Source organism: Haliotis rubra, unplaced genomic scaffold, assembly GCF_003918875.1.
Source record: "Haliotis rubra isolate DU_JTF1 unplaced genomic scaffold, ASM391887v1 Scf731, whole genome shotgun sequence".
Lineage (NCBI taxonomy): Eukaryota > Metazoa > Mollusca > Gastropoda > Lepetellida > Haliotidae > Haliotis > Haliotis rubra.
In genome coordinates, this window is record NW_025767448.1 from 474,964 (window position 1) to 497,516 (window position 22,553).

At 43.7% G+C, this 22,553-nt stretch overlaps 1 protein-coding gene across 1 annotated transcript in view; it reads right to left on the reverse strand.

Moving 5' to 3' along the window:
* The window catches only part of LOC124259667 (cell division control protein 45 homolog), a 34,662-nt gene that overhangs the window by 4,445 nt on the left and 7,664 nt on the right, over nucleotides 1–22,553 (reverse strand). The window contains exons 6-14 of the mRNA XM_046693844.1: nucleotides 19,863–19,978; nucleotides 18,088–18,136; nucleotides 17,361–17,422; nucleotides 16,989–17,099; nucleotides 15,507–15,698; nucleotides 14,512–14,610; nucleotides 12,826–12,937; nucleotides 12,647–12,702; nucleotides 3,939–4,077 (exon numbers count right to left, since the gene is read on the reverse strand). Of these exons, the coding sequence (XP_046549800.1) occupies nucleotides 3,939–4,077; nucleotides 12,647–12,702; nucleotides 12,826–12,937; nucleotides 14,512–14,610; nucleotides 15,507–15,698; nucleotides 16,989–17,099; nucleotides 17,361–17,422; nucleotides 18,088–18,136; nucleotides 19,863–19,978 (936 nt within the window). The remainder of the gene's footprint in view (nucleotides 1–3,938; nucleotides 4,078–12,646; nucleotides 12,703–12,825; nucleotides 12,938–14,511; nucleotides 14,611–15,506; nucleotides 15,699–16,988; nucleotides 17,100–17,360; nucleotides 17,423–18,087; nucleotides 18,137–19,862; nucleotides 19,979–22,553) is intronic.

Below are 22,553 nucleotides of genomic sequence, written 5' to 3' on the forward strand. Positions count from 1 at the left end.
CGCACGGAAGAGACGGACAGATCCTTCCTCATAATATTCGATGACCAGGCGATTCACCCATATCGTTAACCATTACCACATCTGGCCTCAACGGAACCTTCTTCGCCGCTGAACATCGATGAAGAATTTGATGCCAACAGATGATGACGTATAGACAGGTTCAGACTATAAATGAACGACGATTGTCGCCCACGATGCGACCAAAGAACATCATTTTCGATTCCGCAACCGAAGAGAATCATACACACAGTTCGTCACCGTGACGAGTCCCGATGACGCCAGCCAGTAATAACATAAGCCCGCCGTTATCAAATGCCGAGATAAACGCGAACGGTTAACCGTCAGTGCTTCACACCGGGAAACGTAATACGTTATCACCTGTCTCCTCAACACAGCCTCGAATACAACAACCAAGAGGCCGTCATTACTCCACGAAGGTTAGCGAAACACGAACCGAAGAAGAATCTCCAAGGAGAAATACAGACCATACCATGAAGCTTCACACAGCCCAATGATTACGACACATACCATCAATCCATGCCAGACGGAACAGCGGAGTATCGACAGTCTCATATTCACGCCGTTATTCATTATCGCCACGCGAAATGACCTAAACCAGCATCTCGTATACATCATAAAGTTGTTACCCATCATCGCGAATCGACATCATCTCCAGACAGACAACACACCAGCCATTATTCGACATAGGCACAGTCTTCGACAACCATGTCTGTCGACAATATACGGCGCAGATGAAGTGTTGGGGATCGACGGGCATCGCCGCTGCATCAATCCACATGGATAACATGACGCGCCCGATATCGACACGTAATAGTACGCTTTATGAACGCCGAACCTTTGAATTTGTTCATTAACTGAAGACGCACCATTCTATCGCATCGCCTAATACGATAAGGTGACGCCGCCAGTGATATTCTATCTCCATTATCAGTGCCAGATCATACCTTCATATCGAATCACAGAGCTCTTTACGGGTTCGGTTAAAGAAATCACATCATCATTTATTAAACAGGTGCTACGCTCAAACCACGAGGACAGTATTAAAATGTGTTTAACAGTGATGTGCCAACACCATTAACGCCATGGAAGTTAGCAACAAACGTACAGCTGGCGCAGTATGCAACGATAGCCGACATTACCGGGTCATACCCGTCGCCCCCAGATTTATGAACGGTAACAGTTGGCGAAGACCAGTTCGTTGACGCACGACAACGTTGAATAGTACGAAACAAAGATATGCCATTCCACCACCAATTTCCCGGGATTAAGATGTTGACTTCATACCCAGCTCATACCTGAGCACGCAAAGATCGCCAGAAGACAGTTCATCCTCGTCATTGCCCGGCACATCATGAATATGGACAGAACTATATCGCCATAGCGGCACAAATCACCGTTCAATAGCGGAAGGATACCGGTGCTTCGTTACTGTCGGTTACGCCGCAGGCGTTGATCGCCAGAGTACGCCAGTGGAATCATGCATACGCATAATAACCCGCCATACGCATGTACAGTTACCATATAATATACGATAGCTATCGTAACTGTGCAGGCGAGGCGAAATGAATTTAAAGTCTTCGCACATATCAATTATTTCGCTTCATCAGCAAAGAGTCGCATTTTCTGCAAAATTGACATTTTACAATTATCCTGACTCATGAAATACGACCTCCTTTCGATTTCCTCGTACAGGGCGCAAGTATGAAAATTCACCAGATTTTTGATTGAAGCGGAGCTTCATTGTTTAATTATTTGCCATTACCGCGGCTGAATAATAAACGTCAGCTGTGGTCGTCAGCCTGCTCTTCACGCTTCATGAGATGGCAGCAACATTTCATTCCCCTCAACACTGGGGTATGTAGGCGACAGTAAGGTGCCAGGACGACCAGATATAAGACGCCAGGAACGCCGTACATCTAACAGAACTCACAACCGTTGGTAACAGAGACGGCCGAGGGTACCTGGCAATGCGATGCTCATAAAGAATGACACTGTTATCAGTCATCATGGAAACAAGATCAACACTTATTTACGGACAAGAGGCCATTGAGAAAAACATATTTCCCTTGGCGTTTAAACCGTTTTTCGTTTATTGCGAATATCAATATTTGAGCAGATTTCTGAGACGTAAACAGCTGAAACGAAACCGGTCTGCCCAATAATAATAAATGGAATACGTAATACTTATTTGCCAAAACAAAGTTTTAGCAAGCTGACAGAGCGTATTAACATGATGGCTATTAATCATTCGTTTTATCGCATGCTCAAAGTCAACTGCCTATTTGTCAACACTTTCGGTATATCATTGAGCAAAAACAGGCTGTGCTTTGTATCATGGTTTCCACGTTTAGAGTTTACATTCTTCTTCCCACAGAGGTTACTCCTGTCATATCTTCCTACGTAACCTCTGTTCTAATAATGCCCTTTCATGGTGTGAGCTGCTCAAGACTCGCGTGATTGGAGGCAATCAGATTTAGTTGTGCAATCAGCTTACGCTTGTTTCAAAAGTGATCATTCGCAAGGCCTCGTAATTTCCGTGATGCTTCGAGAAAACTAAACTTCTTCCCCGCGCCGATGCTAAACGCTTTCTTCTAGACAGAACTCAGTCATGTTATGGCGGATCAGTGGCGCCTCCATCGCCTCTCGCTGACAACGGACAAGCTAGCCATTAAACGCCTTGTGTGTAACATCAACACAAGTCCCGCAGATGGGGATATTTGTGGCCCCACATTTGCTTGTGTTAGTCAAGTTGAATCTAAGTCGATGTAACACGGTTCTGATTGGATAGAAAGAAGGGAGATAATTCGTGTTTATGCATCTTTTGCCGCTTAGGGGATTTTACGAGAACCGGGAAATATGGTCGATTAGAACAGAGGTTCGTAGGAAGATATGACAAGTAACCTCTGTGGGAAGAGAATGCAAACAGATGAATGTAAGCTATGTATGTTGTAATACATGTTATTAAGAGCCTAAATATCAGTATCATCAGCACTAAAACTGTTTTGAGCAAATAAAAAAGTATTACATTATTATTTATTATTATTAGGCCAGACCAATTTCATTTCTTGTTTTACAGATTTCTGTCCTCAGAAATCCTAAAGGCAGGAGGGAAAACTAATAAAAATAAATTCACCAGTTAAAGTGACATTCTTCTAAATATTAAAAGTATTTTGCTTCTGGCAATGTATGAAGTGTATATGGGGAAAAAAAAACAATCCCCATATAGTTTCTTGTAAGTTTACATTTTAGGCCAATAAAAACATAAGGAATATATTTTTTGAGCGGGGAAAATGTATTTTTTCTCTCTTATTCTTGAAAAAATATGGCCTGCGGATCCGTAAAACAAGAAATAAAATTGGTTTGGTCTTATTATATGATATTTGTATAGTGTCAATATCCAGCTCAGCACAGCTGCTCAAAGGCACTTCATTTTTTCCCTCAATTATTGGCTGTCCATCTCAACTCCCTGGGGATCATACAACTCTTGCAGCCATTTAGACGCACCAAGTTAATGTGTCTTTCCCATCCTACGAGGTACCCATTCACAGCTGGGTGCACTGGGACACATAGTCACAGTACTTTGTCCATGTTTACTGCATGTTGCTGTACCCTCAACTAGGTGTTTGCACATATTCATGTGGCCACTATCTGGTCATTTACTAACGGATTTGTAGGTTCTGTTAAGTGCACAGCGTTGTGTACTGTACACTAGGGGTTGTGACAACACTGAAAGCGTCTGCACACAAAGTTGACTCCAAGGTTTCTACATCTGGTCACAGGTGGGCTCGATCCTGGCACCTCAAGCTCGCTGGATCACTAGCCTGGCACCTTAGATCGCTCACCTACCGTACCCCATGATTACAGATGTATTAAGTGTGGGGAGCATATCAGATATTTAACTGCTACCGATGACTCACCTCCTGTATAAGGGCGTAGAGGAAGGGTCCAGCAGAGATGACCTGATGCATGTCCAGGAATGTCTGGACCTGAGTCACCACAGCCTTCAGCTGACGTTTAGCCAATTCAAGACCCTTCTCTAAAGCGGCCACATTTGACCTGAAACAAATGAAACCAAGATCAGATGCAGGAGGACTGCAGTGTTAACAACGGTCAGCTTGTGGAAGGAAAAATGTAATTTTCTGAGTAAAATTGATATTTTATACTTATCCTGACTCATGCTCTTTTGCTTGTCCCCTTCCTCTTGCGAACATAGTGGAACACTTGTATCTCCTTAATTGAAGCTCCCTTCAATGTAAAATCACTAATTGGTACTCACCCACGAGTTACCTCCCCTGCCGTAAGCTCGGGAACAGGTGTCGCCACCCTCTGGCCTCATGCTTCACTCTCTCCTGATTTTGCGAGCCCAACACTTGAATTTACAGGGAAATCCAAAGTGTTATGTGGGGAGGATGGGAGGGCTAACCTCATGAGTCAGGATAAGTATAAAATATCAATTTTACTCAGAAAATTACATATTTTTCCTTATCCCGACTCATGCTCTTTTGCTTGTAGAATCCAATCGGAGAGGTGGTGGGTAAACAGAATACTTTGGATTAATTAGTGATTTAAGTAAGTGATATTGTAATAACTTCAAGGAACTTCATAAGGCATTGAGACTTAGGATATTTCCTTATAATAATCCATAGATATATACACTATAAGTGGGGTATTACCTTACTAATATACTGATATATCAATATATATATATAAACTGCTACTCTAACGTAGCTGTACACTGAATATAACTCTCAGTATGAGCTTAAGGTTGAATAACCTAAGCTAAATATGTACATAGCCCTAGAACTCCATGGAGTTATAAGCTAGTGAATATATGTATCATATATCTAATAATCTCGTGGGGGTGAATATTAACGCCTTACGAGGGACTGTCAATTGCTGAGCTTGAGGACCAAAGGACCTAAATGATGAATGCCAGAGACGCCCTCGGTGGTGATATCTCTGAGATAGTGATTAGCAAACACCATGTTAGATTTCCAAAAGCATCCTTCCATAATTGTATTCAATGAACAGTTACCATGAAGGGCTTAGGGGTGGATGCCAATGCCCTGATTTCATGGGGATTTGATGCTGTTGGAGGGTCCAGTCCTGCTGCCTTATAGGCCAGAAAATGACAGTTCTTATCCATATTGATATGGTGGTACGCAGAGACTTCTGTCTGATTTGTAGGCTGATAACGGATGAACAATCTTCTGAGCGATCTTCGCCTTTGTTTTGGAACGCACGTGAAATAGATTATGAGAGCTCGTGACATTGGGCATAGAGATAAGTCCAATGTATCTTGAGATCCAAGAATTGAGGATAGCGCAGGGATGTGAAATAACCTGTCTGGTTGACCTGGTAGTTGATTTTAGCTTATGAAATCCCATCTTAATCCCAGGTGCTGTCTTTGATTTTCATCAAACTGTATCCTCTCATAATCTAGAGCATGAATTTCAGATATTCTGGCTGCCGTGGGCTAGCGATAACAGGAAGACTGTTTTCTGTGAGAGAAATTCAAACGCTAGTTGTCGATTCCAATGGTTCGTAATCCTCACTTGTGAGGTGTCGTGAAAACTACATTCAGATCCCAAGCTGGAACGCGGAATTTCCGCTTTGGTCCTCCAATCGAAAGCACGTAGTAAGGCCAGTAACTCTGGTGTTCTTGTTAATTTAACACCGCTCTCATAGAAATCACAGAACTAAAGCTGGCAAGATATGTTGACAATGTCGAAGCCTTTTAAATGTTTGTTTTGCGTGTAGTAACACAAATAGTCTGCCACTGAGGATGCGTAGCATCTCTCGCTGTAAAACCCTTGTTTGTTGCATAATTTTCGAAACTTTGCCACTTGTCATCGCACAAGTTACCGTTGAGTATCGTAAGGCGCGTGACCTTTTGCCGCCTCTGGTAGAATATCCTCTCTGTTTAAACACACATTTTAATACAGTCCATAATGGAAGTTTGAATACTTCTGGGTTTCTGTGCACCTGTTTGGTGTGAGGATGTATTAACAGGTTTGGCGCCATTGGGTAGTTCTAGTGCCGGTTGACCGATATCTTGTATTAAGGCGGAAACTCACGCTCTGGCCGGGCCAATAGGGCGCGACCAAAGTGAGTTGTAGGCTCTGGCGCTTGGTTGATTTTCTGTAATACTAGAGGTATTATTGCTGGGGCTGAAACGCTGCGACGCATTGAGGCCTTCCCATGAAATGCTTAGAGCGCCTGTTGCCCATGCTTGTGGGTCTGGCACTGGTGACACGAATGTCGGTAGTTGATTGTTGAACCTTGTGGCTTAATAGATCTACTAGCGGCCCTATTTGCTTGATTATCTGTGCAAATATCTCTGTATTGAGCATCCATTCTGTCGGGCGACGGTAGATGTGGCCGAGAGAGTGCGCCTGCTAGTATATTCCTGGCTCGAATGTGGCATGCTTTGACATGTAGATTTAGATCTTGGATTAATTCAACAGTTGAAAGGTTAAATTCAAAAGGTTCGGGCGATCTCGTTGAGCCTTGTCTGTTCACATAAAACGCCACTGTCGAAGTTGTCGGTATGTATCATCAGGTGCGCATTCTGTAGAATGTTGCTCCAATGTCTTATGGCGCTGATTACAGCTTTCATCTCTAATGCGCTTATGTGGAGTTTGCTTTCTAGCTGAGTCCATAACCCTGATGTCCGTCCGGTTGAGAGATGAGCTCCTCAACCTTGGAGCTTATCGCCTACATATAGATGGGTCTTGAATTCTGCTCTGCTAAACAAATCCCTTCGCAGACATTCGATTTCTTTGTCCACCATAATAGATGAGGTCTGAGATGTATCGGTAGACTGAATGGTTGTAGGTCGTCGAGATGTATTGACGAAGACCTGTAACGGACGTAACTGTAATCTGCCTATGACTGTCAAGTCTTGGGCTGATGTTAGAAGACCTAGTAAGCTCTGCCATTGTCGGCGGTAGCGTGACAGTAGAGCTGGTGGAATGATCTGTTGGATCTTGAGCCAACGGTCTTCTGGCACCTACTCATACGGTTGAGATTGGTGATAAATCGGATTCCTAGGAATTGCAGATCTTGGCGATGGTACTAGGTCCGGACTTGTGTAAGTTTACTAACCATCCCAGCTGTGTTAGTAGCTTTATGATGTAGTTTAACTGTAGTTTGAGATGCTGTGGATCTTGATCTACTTGTATCCCGGCCGTCGAGGAAGAACGCACTCATGCGAGCCCTTGACGATGTAGATAGATAACAATCGGTTTCGCTATCCTCGTGAATAACCATGGGGCTGATGCTATTCAATGGGAGTACTTTCCACTGGTAATGTAACCCGCCTAGCGTAAACCGGGCGGTATTTCCTGATTCGGGATGTATTGGGATGTGCAGATAAGCATCTTGTAGATCTATACTGCCCATGTAGTCCATGGGGCTTAATCATCTGTCAGAAGGCGTAGATGTATCATAGTGAACCTGGGTGGTTTGTTTAAGTAAGTCTTGTTGAATAAGCTCATGTTGTAAATGAGTCTGTATTTCTCCTGGAGTTCTTCTTGGGTACTAGGAAAACTGGGGAGTAGAAACCTGGTTCGATGTTTCCTTGCTCTATTACTTCTATGGCCTGCTTGGTTAGGAGTAATGTAACCGCCTCTTTAACTTTAGTAGTTGTTGTGCCTCTACCCTCAACTTGTGAGGGTTGACTGTTAGTGGAGGCTTGGCCTGTAGTGGGATAATGAATCCGCTGCTGAAGAATGTTGGAGACATAGGTGTCTTGAAGTATTCCCCAGTTTTCCCAGTGTAGTTGAAGACGCCCACACCCACTTGTGACGGTTGTACTGGAACGGCTGGGGTGGAAGACTCCAGTCGCTCCAACCTGTCTTTCAGCTGCTTATAGTTGCGGGAACCTCTGGGTGTCCTGCCTCGCCCTGACCCTCCTCTATAGTTGCCATATGGGCTTAATTTAAAAGAATCTCTTCCCCTGGAACTGGCAATCTTCCTGTCTCTAGCTCTTTGTAGGCCCGTGAATTTAGATCTCCCTGAGTATCTTTGTGAAGTCTGTCGAATGACACTGGCTAGCGGTCCATCGATTTAATCATCAGGACTTCTAGAATCCTTTGGTGACTTCTTTGGAGACTGTGTCTATTCCTCCGCACAAATATGGATGGGGAAGACCACGGGCTGTATATAGTGGAGCTGTAAAGTTCTCACCCCAGTTGCAGGAAGCTAGGAGGCCTTGACGACGAAGCTAAGGTCAGTGCTGCTGAGACAGACGCCAGATGATCTGTTAAAAACTGCTGGTCCTTCTTTGCATCAGTAGGGCCGAGTAAATCATTCTGTCATCTTCAGAGGTCGGTTCAAATCTGGAGATAAGTGTCTCATTTATTGTTCTAGATCTATTTAGACCGAAGAACATACTTCGGCCATGGTTTCTATCTGAACCAATTCCCATCATCAATCTTGTAGTACTTGTTCTTGGCATCGGAGATCAGCTTATAGTTCTCATCGATGTCTTGGCGCTTTGAAGAAGGGTTCCATATTATGCGGAGAACTTCTTGGCGCCGAAATTTGGCAGATGTGGCGCCTGAACCTTTGTGGCTTTGTTAAATGCTGTATCTAGGTTCTGAGGTACCGCCCGCGAATCGGCTCGATTGGGGGTAGTGTAATAGCATCTGCGCCATCTTCTTTCATCAGATAAGTCTGCTTCTTTATTGCCACTTTTGGAAGGTGATGAGAGATCTAGATTATTGACCATCCAATATCTTATCTCTGCATCTGAGAAAATAATTCCTCCATCATCTTCCATTCCATCATCATAGATAAGAGGTTGTTGCTCTTCTGATGTAGGGCTGTGTGGCTCTATCTCTATATCGCTTGACGCTTGTGGAGATCTAGTTGTAGGCTTATGTGCAGACCTGTGAGGTGATCGACGCAGGTGATCGGGCGAGGTGATCGCCTTGGTGATCTATATCGATAGGTTGACCTTCTTGGCGATCTATGAGGGGACTGATAGCTTCGCCAAGCTCTTGTGTAGTCCCTTGCTGATCTTTTAGATGAAGACGATCTGGGTTCAGGTGTCTCTTTCGCGAACGCTGCTTCGCTGCTTCTCAGATATCCGGGTCCTGGGGAACGATGATATGACCTTCGCGAAGGCTTGGCGTGGTGGTCTGGTGATCAGATTCCATATCTGAGTATGACCAAGAAGGTGATGATTCTTCCCGCCATGGGCTGGCCTTCGCGAAGGCTGTACATCTGGGTCCTTCGGCCGAGGTGGTCTGTGACTTCCTTCGCGAAGGCTGCATTGTCGCGGGCTGCTACGCTGACAGATGGTGCCCCTGGGGTGCTGTCCACGCTGGAGCCTTCGCGGCCTCGACCCTGGGATGGCTAAGCTCCAGTCTATAGTGGCCTTCCATCATAATCATGATCTGTTTCATAAGATCGCTTGGGGATGATCTGCGACGTAGTAGATGGTGCCCTTTCTGCTGTGTTAGCGGTGGGGCCCTCAGCCATCTCGCTGCCTGACATCAGTGTAGAGGCATCAGGCTGCTTGTTGATCTCTGCTGACGCCACTGTCGCTGTCACTGGTCGCTTCTTGTGGCGATGTCGGGTATGATGATGGGCTGGTCATCGGTAGAGGCCCAATTCTGCTGCTGGAGCGATCTCGTCTGAGAAGAGTTCTCGATGACTTCGGAATTTCCCTTTGGAGGAAGACGCTGCCCTGGGGCAGTCTGAAGTCGCTTGAGAAGACGTTGAGGCCCTCTTGGACTTTGTCTGCGATGACTGGATGTCTGGAGAGGCCGGTCGCTTCTTAGAGGTGACGGACTGCATCCCACGTCCCTCTTCGATGGGGTCTCAAGCAGAACACCAGACGGGAGGGGATCACTTTCGACAGCAGTTGACTGGATGGGCAATCCGGCGATCGGCCATGTCTACACCTAGTTTGCGTGACCTATCTGCAACACCTCAAGGCGCAAAAGATGGTATTTATCAAAGGCAGAATTGGTTAAATTTATGCAGTAACTGCAACGCGTGAGTCAAACGCACAAGGCTAGTACAACTAGGGCATACCACATGCGCGGATCCGCAGCGGAAAAACGTAATCTACAAATAGTACAGTTTTTCATCAATGTAAAACTAGCTGAACAATCACGAACTCACGTGAATAAACAGTAGAAATACGATTACATTATTAACGCAAATAACTGAAGGATACTAGCTATACCTTTATAGTAAGCTATAAAAGGTAACTAACTAAGAAAAACCAAAGGATATAGTGTGTAAGGAGACACAGGCGCTCTCACATCCTGCTCACTGGGCGAAGAAGGAGAGAGTGAAGCATGAGGCCAGAGGGTGGCGACACCTGTTCCCGCCCTTACGGCAGGGGAGGTAACTCGTGGGTGAGTACCAATTAGTGATTTTACATTGAAGGGAGCTTCAATTAAGGAGATACAAGTGTTCCACTATGTTCGCAAGAGGAAGGGGACAAGCAAAAGAGCATGAGTCAGGATAAGGAAAAATTAGTACATTTAAATAAGCCTGTAAATAAACCTACGGATCAGACAAACAAGAGGCTGATATTATGAACAATCAACACTTGGGGGTTCAACAACAAGCAGTCACCAAGCCTGACCACCTGGTTCACTATGATGACTTGTACAATGAGATGACAGCGATCATCACCTCCAGTGAATGGGGTTGGTAACATAAGTCTACAACATGGGGTGTAACACGAGGCTGTAGCATAACATGGGGTGTAACACGAGGCTGCAGCATAACATGGGGTGTAACACGAGGCTGTAAAATAACATGGGGGGTAACACGAGGCTGTAGCATAACATGGGGTGTAACAAGAGGCTGTAACATAACATGGGGTGTAACAAGAGGCTGTTACATAACATGGGATGTAACACGAGGCTGTAACATAACATGGGGTGTAACACGAGGGTGTAAAATAACATAGGGTGTAACACGAGGCTGTAGCATAACATGGGATGTAACACAAGGCTGTAACTTGACATGGCTGTAACAAGAGGCTGTAATATAATATGTGGTGTAACTCAAGGCTGTAGCATAACATGGGGTTTAACACTAGGCTGTAAAATAACATGGGGTGTAACACGAGGCTGTAAAATAACATGGGTTGTAACATGAGGCTATAAAATAACATGGGGTGTAACACGAGGCTGTAACATAACATGGGGTGTAACACAAGGCTGTAACATAACATGGGGTGTAACACGAGGCTGTAAAATAACATGGGGTGTAACACGAGGCTGTAACTTGACATGGGTTGTAACACGAGGTTGTAAAATAACATGGGTTGTAACACGAGGCTGTAACTTGACATGGGTTGTAACACGAGGCTGTAAAATAACATGGGTTGTAACACGAGGCCGTAGCATAACATGGGGTGTAACACGAGGCTGTAATATAATATGTGGTGTAACACGAGGCTGTAATATAATATGTGGTGTAACACGAGGCTGTAACTTGACATGGGATGTAACATGAGGCTGTAACATAACATGGGTGTAACATAACATGGGATGTAACACAAGGCTGTAAAATAACATGGGTTGTACCACGAGGCTGTAGCGTACCATGGGGTGTAACAGGAGGTTGTAATATAATGGGGTGTAACACGAGGCTGTAACATAACATGGGGTGTAACACGAGGCTGTAACTTGACATGGGTGGTAACACGAGGCTGTAAAATAACATGGGTTGTAACACGAGGCTGTAGCATAACATGGGGTGTAACACGAGGCTGTAATATAATATGTGGTGTAACACAAGGCTGTAACTTGACATGGGGTGTAACATGAGGCTGTAACATAACATGGGATGTAACACAAGGCTGTAAAATAACATGGGTTGTAACACGAGGCTGTAAAATAACATTGGTTGTAACACGAGGCTGTAGTATAACATGGGGTGTAACACGAGGCTGTAATATAATGTGGTGTAACATGAGGCTATAACATAACATGGGGTGTAACACGAGGCTGTAACTTGACATGGGTTGTAACACGAGGTTGTAACTTGACATGGGTTGTAACACGAGGCTGTAACTTGACATGGGTGTAACACGAGGCTGTAACATAACATGGGGTGTAACACGAGGCTGTAACATAACATGGGTGTAACACGAGGCTGTAAAATAACATGGGTTGTAACACGAGGCTGTAAAATAACATGGGGTGTAACACGAGGCTGTAAAATAACATGGGGTGTAACACGAGGCTGTAAAATAACATGGGTGTAACACGAGGCTGTAAAATAACATGGGGTGTAACACGAGGCTGTAAAATAACATTGGGTGTAACACAAGGCTGTAAAATAACATGGGGTGTAACACGAGGCTGTAATATAATATGTGGTGTAACATAAATTGGGTTGTAACACGAGGCTGTAGCATAACATGGAGTGTATCATGAGGCCGTAACATAATATGGAGTGTATCATGAGGCTGTAACATAACATGGAGTGTATCATGAGGCTGTAACATTACCTTCAGAACATCCTAATGCAATCAATACCTGATGAGACCCTCTTTCCTGTAACTGGCAGGGCACAATGTTTGTGCATGCACATAAATCATCAGGTCATTCTCACTAGCTGCATGAAAATATCTACAGACACCTACCTTGTTAGAATATCAACTGCATCAAGGAAACAATCATTGGGAGTCTTGCCTTTCTCCTACAACAGAACGACAGGTTCTGTGACAGTCTTTATCAGCCATTGATATAATTTATCAATTAATAGTTCACTACACTGGTATGAGAAATATAGTAACAGTAGGAAGGGAATAGCTGTACTTACAGTTCCTTCCAATACTGCACAGCATGCGTACACAGCGTCCGTGGCACACAGCTTGTTTCGGTAGCCATATTGGGCTGAGAATGATGGGATCACTATGTCCTGCATCACCAGTCTGGATGAAGCAATGTAAGAGTTATGCAGAAAACAATAATTATGTTAAACCTCAGCATACGAGCTGGATAAGGGAGGAACGTCAAAGTGAGGAAAGTACGAAACATTTAAATATTGGAGAAATAGAAAAGTGTGGATTAGGTATACAAATATATAGCGCCATGAGCATGCTTACGAGCGTGGATTTGTGCGTACTATAAATAGGCACTATTATTATTATTATTATTAAAATACACATGTCAAAGGGATACCAGGCTATGTGACATAACTTGAGAACAGCTACTGGTGTACCTGAATTTTGAAATTTCTTAACCTCAAACAGAGATGAAAAACATGAGCCTTACTATATGGGATACTATTTTCATGACACCATCTCCAAGCAACCTTATTCCATTCTGAATATTCCTATCAAATGTTGTTTTGCATATAAACCTGAGTCAATACCCTTGACGTCCTGGTTCTCACCTTGGTGATGGGATAGCTCAGGGGTTAAAGCTTCGCTTGTCACGTCGAAGACTCGGGTTCAATTCCCCACATGGGTACAATGTGTGAAGCCCATTTATGGTGTCCCCCACCATGATATTGCTGGAATACTGCTAAAAGCGGCGTAAAACCAAACTCATTCACTCACTCACTGAATGCTTCAGTACAAATTTCGGCAGTTAGTTCCTCATGCCAGTCTCCACCAAAGAATAGCGGGATTAGTGAGTGAATGGTCTTAAGATACAGTTGTGCAGATTATGGTCTTGTCACCATATGGCTAAAACATAGCTGATGCTAACTATTATGGCTACATTGTTACCATTACTAGTTATAAGCCTAGAGACCGCCTCCGTGATGTAGTGGTTAGAGCGTCCGCCCGGAGAGCAGAAGGTCGCGGGTTCGATAGCCGACCGCGTCATACCAAAAGATGTTAAAATATGGTACTTGTTGGTCCCTGCCTGGCACTCGGTTTTAGTGGGTACAACAAGGACTGGTCGGCTCGGAGTCAGTATAATGTGTCTGAGTGGGGTATTCATGCTTCACTGCGGCATGGTATCTCAGTGGGCTAGCACTATAAAACCAGCTTCAGTCTGGGCTAGTACAAGCAGCCGCACATACACACACATGCACGTCGTCATATGAGCGAAATATTCTCAAGCATGACATTAAACTCAATTTCACCTCACCTCACCTATAAGCCTAGACGTCACAAACTGCTTGAAACCGTGATTGGCGTATCAGCTTGCAGACAGGAGGCCTATGTAGATTGGGGGACCCTAATTATACAGGGGGCCTTTCTAGACAAGCGGACACCATGTAGATGGGAAATCCTTTACAGACATTGGAACAGTATATGACACCTTTTGTAGATGGGACTTTATCAGACAGGAGACCTATGTAGACTAGGGACCCTAATACCCTAATCAGACATGGGGACCTTTCTAGACAAGCAGACACCATGTAGATGGGAAATCCTTTACAGACATTGGAACAGTACATGAGACGTTCTGTAGATGGGACTTCATCAGAACAGGCAACCAGCGACTCCCACATTGATCCCCCTAGGTGAAAGAGATCGGTGATGGAACTGACCCATATTTGTTCATCTGGTCCTGTATCATGCCCTTGATGTTGCCCTTCAGCTCCGTGTCCATGGCCGAGAACTTCTGCTTGCACTGGTTCAGTGGCATCCTGAAGGAAGGAAGTGGATGAGTGAGGGAGGGAATAATGATTGAGTGACGCTTAATGCTGCTATGAACATAGCATCATCAGGGATGGCAACAGCAAAATCTGTTTTAAATCTGAACTAATATTGTGTCATGGGATGGGGGGGTTCAATGACACAATTTATAACCAATTTACCTAGAGAGCATACAGACGTTGGCCCGTTGCTTAACGTTGGCAATGGTTTTGCCAACGTTGGGTCAACGTCTGTATGCTATCTAGGTAAACTGGTTATAAACTGACCAAATGGCACATCTAGGGATCATGCTAGAGATATGTACCAAGTTTGATGAAGCTAGCATGTATAGTTTGGAAGATCTGCTACAGACAAGATGACATCCTCATAGTCACAGCTTAAATCACGTTTCCATGGAGCAGGGATGGCAACAAGAATATCTATTTTTAGCGGAAAACTTAATATTGTGTCATCGAATGGGGTTTTCTCAATGGATTTAGACGATTCACAATTGAACAATTTGACATAAAATCCGCGGAAATCAGCGGAAAATTGCCATCCCTGATGGAGACAGCAAAAACTAATATTCATATCTGGGTCTAACCCCCAAAAGGCACATCTAGGCATCATGGTTGACATGTGTACCAAGTTTGGTAAAGCTATCACCAATAGTTTAGGAGATATGCTTCGGACAAAGTGTGACGGACACACGGACGGACCTTCGTTGTTGCGGGGGATAACAAAGACCACATGAATGGATGGACATGCTGATCGCAATAACCCACGCAAATTTTTAAAACTGGGCAATTAAAGTGGAAACAAGTTTAAAGAATGCAGTTATCTGATTAAAGTCATGGTTTTATTCATCATTTTATCTGTTATTTTCTCACAGAATATCTGACATTACCCCATCTCTGCTAAGAACTCATTGAGTTTCTTCTGTCCCTTGAGCGTCCACACCTTGAACTTGCACGCCATACCGACCGAGTGACAGATGGACTCAAACAAGGACCAGTGGCGGTACATCGTCAGCGTCAGCTCCTCATCAAACACAATTTTCAAACAGTTGATGGAGATGAGGTTCTCCTCGTCGTCTCCTCTGGAACCATAGTAACACAGCAACAGTTATGACACAGTTGGGAATCTGAATGCAGTATTTTCCATTATGTCCAAACCATTTTTTGAATGCAGTTTTTTTTCTCACCAAACTAAATCAAGTTTACTCTTAAGTCCGGGTAGATTGCAGGATTGATACCCTGAACTGACTAATCCAAGGTTAACATTTTGTAAAGTCTTGTTGAAATATGGATAGTTTAATGTACAGTGTGTCAGTCATATATAACAAGAACCGGTTCCACAGAGCAATGTCAGCTGTAATCTAAAAGACGTGTATAAAAGACAAGATGTAATGACTGTCTAATCACTAACATCAGCATGTGAAACAGGGCATCGCATACAGCAATCTAAGGCCTGGTGATCTCTACTCCCATACCTAACACACTTACGATGATTGTAACACTAAGGTAGTAACAAGTCACCAATGGTTGTGCCGAGGTATGCGAGACTGTAGATGATCGTGAAACAGCAGATGATCAGCAACACTAAGGTTGTAACAACTCACCGATGGTTGTGCCGAACTACGTGAGACTGTAGATGATTGTAGCACTAAGGTTGTAACAAGTCACCGATGGTTGTGCCGAGCTACATGAGACTGTAGATGATTTTAGCACTAAGGTTGTAACAACTCACCGATGGTTGTGCCGAGCTACATGAGACTGTAGATGATTGTAGTACTAAGGTTGTAACAAGTCACCGATGGTTGTGCCGAACTACGTGAGACTGTATATGATCGTAGCACTAAGGTTGTAACAACTCACTGATGGTTGTGCGAAGCTACGTGAGACTGTATATGATCGTAGCACTAAGGTTGTAACAACTCACCGATGGTTGTGCGGAGCTACGTGAGACTGTATATGATCGTAGCACTAAGGTTGTAACAACTCACTGATGGTTGTGCCGAGCTACGTGAGACTGTAGATGATTGTAGCACTAAGGTTGTAACAACTCACCAATGGTTGTGCTGAGCTACATGAGACTGTAAATGATTGTAGCACTAAGGTTGTAACAACTCACTGATGGTTGTGCCGAACTACGTGAGACTGTAGATGATTGTAGCACTAAGGTTGTAACAACTCACCGATGGTTGTGCTGAGCTACGTGACACTGTAGATGATTGTAGCACTAAGGTTGTAACAACTAACTGATGGTTGTGCCGAGCTACATGAGACTGTAGATGATCGTAGCACTAAAGGTGTAACAACTCACTGATGGTTGTGCCGAGCTACGTGAGACTGTAGATGATCGTAGCACTAAGGTTGTAACAACTCACCGATGGTTGTGCCGAGCTACGTGAGACTGTAGCGCCATAACATCATCCATGTACTTGTCTCTTGGGGTCTTGAAATGAACATACTGGTCTGACACACCGATAATAGCCAGCCTAGAGAACAAGAAGGGAGCAGGTGATGTTACTTAGTTATAGCAAAACTGACATATAGTCCTTAAATACTTCAACGAGGAATACAATTATTCTAATCTGTCCATATTTAGTGGTCTTGGGCTACCAGACATGCATACATTTCTAATGATTTTATTAACTTTTGTTGGGTTATTCCTCGTTACCTAAAGTTTGAACAAACTCTGCAGGACAAATTGAAAAGACACGGTCAATGTCAACTGTGTTGACATCTTGATAACTCACCACAATAAATCATTGGTGTCTTTAGACATCTTCCACGCCATTTCAAACATTAATAAGGAGGACTGAAAACAAATCATTACAGATACATATTAATTTGGCATGTTTCATTACAGAAGTCATTAAATTATGTAGTTCAGTCTCATTCTATTGTTAACTTATGATGGAGCAATTAACCTCCACATGATAAACATATTGGCAATATTCTGTATAGGGGGATCAACATTCTAGATGGTAATGGAATCAGTGAGTGAGTGAGTGAGTTCAGTTTTATGCCGCACGCAGCAATAGTCCAGCTATATGGCGTTGATCTGTAAATAATCGGACCAGACAATCCAGTGATCAACAGCATATGCATCGATCTACTCAACAGGGATACAATGACATTTGTCAATCAAATCAGTGAGTCTGACCACCCGATACCATTAGTCACCTCTTATGACAAGCATGGCTTACTGAAGACCAATTCTAACCCGGATCTCAAATATATCAAGAGCATGCCCATCAGCCAAATAAACCTTCTTTGATTTGTTGCTTTAAAACTATGCTGCATTATGTTCTGCACTAAAAGCAACATAATACATATCCATCCTCCCTTCAGCAATGTTCCAGCTTTACACAGTGTACCTATGTGGGGATTTGAACCTGGGCTTTAGGTGATGAGAGACCGTCTTAACTACTCAGCTATCCACTAAACTTTGGCCCAAAGAAGACGGAGTTCTATACTTACTGAAGTTCCATATGATGTGAACTTTGTGTAGTCAAATATGACCTTGTTCCTGCAAGAGAAACACCAGACACCGATTATCAAGACTGCTTCTAGGGTCTGACTTGTATCCATCACATCAAGTAATGGCTGTTTCCAAGGTGATCGAGTAAACCAGTGGTTGATAGTATGAGAACCGACAAGGGTATTTCATCTCTGTTCTGCTGTGATAGAACTAGTGGTGGTCCGATTAATTGAAATAATCGAAGATTGGTCGCAGTGACTAAACGTCCAAGCAATCGATCATGTTTTCTCATAATCGAACACAAACAATTCTAGAACTCTTGTTTTCATTAACAGTATTTTTCACTAGGTTGGTTTTGTCTGTTACATTTCATAAGCACTACAAGCTCGTTCCAAGTCATGATTGAATTTATCTTAAAGACTCTAAGAAATTTATGTTCCTGCATACTAGTCATCCTTTAAAGATGTGAAATTTTGCCAAAAAAAACCCCCAAAGAACTACATGGTTTTTCCCTTCATGTTTTGTGCATTAACACATTTCATAAATGACGCTAACCAATTATTTTCGATGATTGATTGGTTGTAATGAACCAATCATCAATTATGAGATTTTAACCAATTCCCAACACTAGATAGAACACACACATTTCTGAAAGAATTCCCGACCTCCAAGTTTTACGGCAAAATTGTGCACAATTTCTCTTGGTGACTTTGAAATGGACCTCCAATTAGACAGTTGTCAGATCAAGCATTTAATACGCTAAGAGGAAACAGAAGACTGCTTTGAATTCCTTTAGAATGAAACATTTCGCTGTGTGTAGAGTGATGAGGGTAAATATGGGGTTTAACTCACATTCAAAATGACTTCACTGAATTCTACACTGAAAGTACCAAATGCTTCACGGATCATAAAACAATAATGTTTATTCATTTTTTGTTTACAAATGAAACCAAACAAATTTCATTGTGTAACAGTAAGTGAGTGAGTGAGGTTAGTTTTATGCCGCACTCAGCAGTATTCCAGCTATAGGGAGGCAGTCTGTAAATCATCGAGTCTGGACCAGTCAATCCAGAGATCAGCAGCATGAGCATCGATCTGCGCGATGACATGTGTCAACCAAGTCAGCGAGCCTGACCACTCGATCCCGCCTCTTACGACAAGCATAGTCGCCTTTGTGGCATGCATGAGTTGCTGAAGACCTATTCTACCCCGGATCTTCACGGGTCTCATTGTGTAACAGACAAGTCATGCAAACTGGTATTGTGTTTCCAGATCAGAGTTTCTGACACTCAAGAGGACATGAGGTCACTTCTGCCCCAGAAACCCCACCAGTTTTCATTCTGCATTCACCACTATTCCAGCTGAACATGTTTTCTTTTTGTTTTGTTTTGTTTAATGGCACACTCAGCAATATTCCAGCTGTATTGCAGCGGTCTGAAAATAACACAATCTGGACCAGACTATCCAATGATCAAAAGCATGAGCATCGATCTATGTGATTGGGATACGTTGACTTCGGTCAACCAAGTCAGAGAGCCTGACCACACTAGTCATCTGATATGACAAAGCATGGGTTGCTGAAGACCAGTTCTAACCCGGATCTTCACGGGTCACCAGCTCAACGATGGCAGCTTGGAAGTTATTAATAGTCACATCACAAGCAGAAGTTTCTTGGCCAATTATAATACAGAATCATTGGAGGGTTGAAACATGGAATTGAGGGTTGAATTATCGGATATGATTGAAGATACAACCTTATTGACTTTCACCTCACCTATTTTCGTTCCACAATCTCTTTTCTCTCCGTCTGTCTATGGCTGCCTCGTCAAACCTCCGTTTTTTCCCCGATCTGTCAGAACTGTCACTCTCATTACCAGAGTCCTCGTCTGACTGAAACAACACCAGTCATCGGTTGTATTAAAGTCTACAACTTGCTTTTACTTACCTCTGTATCCCAAAAATTTGTTTTCTGACTAAAATTGATATTTGATACTTATCCTGACTCATGCTAAATGCTTGTCTCCTTCTTCTTACGAATGATAGTGGAACACTTGAAATCACTTGAAGTTCCCTTCTAAAAAGCGGACGTAAAATATTCACTCACCCACGAGTAGTCTCCCTTGCCTCCTTTGGCACCCTTTTTGGTCACATGACCAGCTATGTTTGTCACTCTCTCCTTCTTCGCCCTTGAGGATGGTTGTGAGAGCACCTGGGTCCCTATACAGCACCCTATAAACCACAACTTGTCAGATTTCTATTGAAACTTCTCCTGACATTTCCGTGTGGAATTTAGATATACTAATGTTCCATTAGTTATCTATTGCAACTCCATCTCTTGATGGCGTGCATCAAGTGGAGATGCGACCCTTCTTCATCTACAAGTAAGTCCTATACAAGTACAGGGTCTATCACTCATGCTAGTCTGTCCTTGACGTGTGCATGGACTTAAACCATTTGCTCTCCAGAGCGTTGATTTTCACAAGTCACATGATAAAAGCGTGAGATTTTTCTCAGAGCCTTTGTAAAGCCTTTCCTCGTTGCATACTGTTCAAATCTCTACCACTTGTCGTTGTACAAGTTGCGAGTTGATCTGAGGTAGAGCTAGTGTCACTGCTTTCGCTGCTCTGGAGGAGTACCCTCTTGTCTTTAGGTGAGCTTTGATATGCTCCACGCATGTAGCTGGAACAATGCCGGATTAGTGTGAGCTTGCTTGGTGTGTGGATCGATGAGCAGGTTCGACCGCTCTGGTAGTTTCAGTGTTGGACTTCAGAGTTCTTGTACTATGACGGGGGAAACCATACCCTCGCTGGCCAATAGGGTGCGACCCAAATCAGTTGCAGCGTTGTCGTCTGCTTGACTTTCTGTATTACTTGTGGTAATAGTGCTGGAGGTGGACACGCATTTCGTCCTTCCCAGGAGATGCTTAAAGCATTTGTTGCCCATGCCTGAGGATCCGGAATCGGTGAGACGAAAGTTGGTAGTTGTTTGTTGAACTTTGTTGCAAACAGGTCTAGCTGTATGACGATCCGGAACACTTCTGGATGTAACATCCATTCCATCAGGGATGATTGTAGTGGACGAGATAGGGTGTCTGCTATGACATTCTTTGCTCCTGGAATGTGACATACCTTCATGTAGATGTTCAGGTTGTCGACGATGCTGAACAGGAGAAAGCTGAGTTTTAGCAGACTTGTTGACCTAGTTGATCCTTGTTTGTTGATGTAGAACGCTACTGTGGAGTTGTCCGTGTGGACCGTGAGCCTTGCGTTCCTTAGTACGCTGGAACAGTGTTGTAAAGCATTGATCACTGCTTTCATCTCCAGCAGGTTGATGTGCAGACTCTGATCCTGACTCGACCACTTCCCTGCTGCCACTTCATTGTCGAGGTGAGCACCTCATCCTTGTAGTGATGCTTCCACGTAGAGATGAGTGTTGCAAGCCGGCTCTGACAAAAAGGTTCCTCTGCAAACATTCGACGTCTGAGTCCACCATAGGAGTTATGGTTTCAGGCTGTCCAGTAGTATCAGTGGATCCAAACTGTCGAGATGAGATGGGCGTTCACAAATATTGTAGTGGGCGGAGCTGTAATCTCCCTCTGCGAGTCATGTCTTGAGCTGAGGTGAGTAGACCAAGCATGTTTTGCCAAGCACATAGTGTCAGCGGAGAGAGCATTGCTTGAGATATCATATGTTGTATCTTGACCCAACGATCCTCTGGGACGACCGTGTGATTCTGTTGTGTGATGAGCCATATTCCCAGAAATTTATACAAACCTGTAGAGGTTATGAATTCTTTCAAGAAAGTCCTCCTTGGGGAACATATAAGCATATAAATGTCCATTTAAAATACCTACGACAGTTGTAACAATATTTCAATAAAATATTTTACCAAACAAAAAAATTGTTTTGTTTAGTGAGACCACCCCTACAGGGCCCCTCACAGGACCCCCTACATCCAAGAGCAGGTAACTCTGGCTGCTTACCTCGTACCTCACTTTTCATGCTGAACGTGTCAGACAGAATGAGGGGAGGTGGGCGGCCGTACCCCAAGGAGGACTTTCTTCAAAGAATTCATAACCTCTACAGGTTTGTATAATTCTTTTTCAGAAGAAGTCCTCCTTGTGGTACATATAAGCATAAGACAGACTCCCAACGAAGGTGAATCGGGAGCGGTATTCTGTCTGGCTATCATTCCCTTAGTTCAATCGAAGGCACAGCCGAAGCTGAGAGACAGAGAAAAACACACTTACCAAGTCACGTGACCGCTGATGTCAATCAGTCGGGGGCGTGGCAAGGCGGGTTAAAAGGAGCCTAGCTTATATGCTACTGGCAAAATTACAATGACGGACGTCCCACCCCCCAACCATCAAAATGGGAAGGAATGTATGGGTAAGTCCTAAATATACCGCTTATAATCCCACACCAGCAAAGCGTGGTGCAGGGAGGGAAAACAGTGGATATAGCGT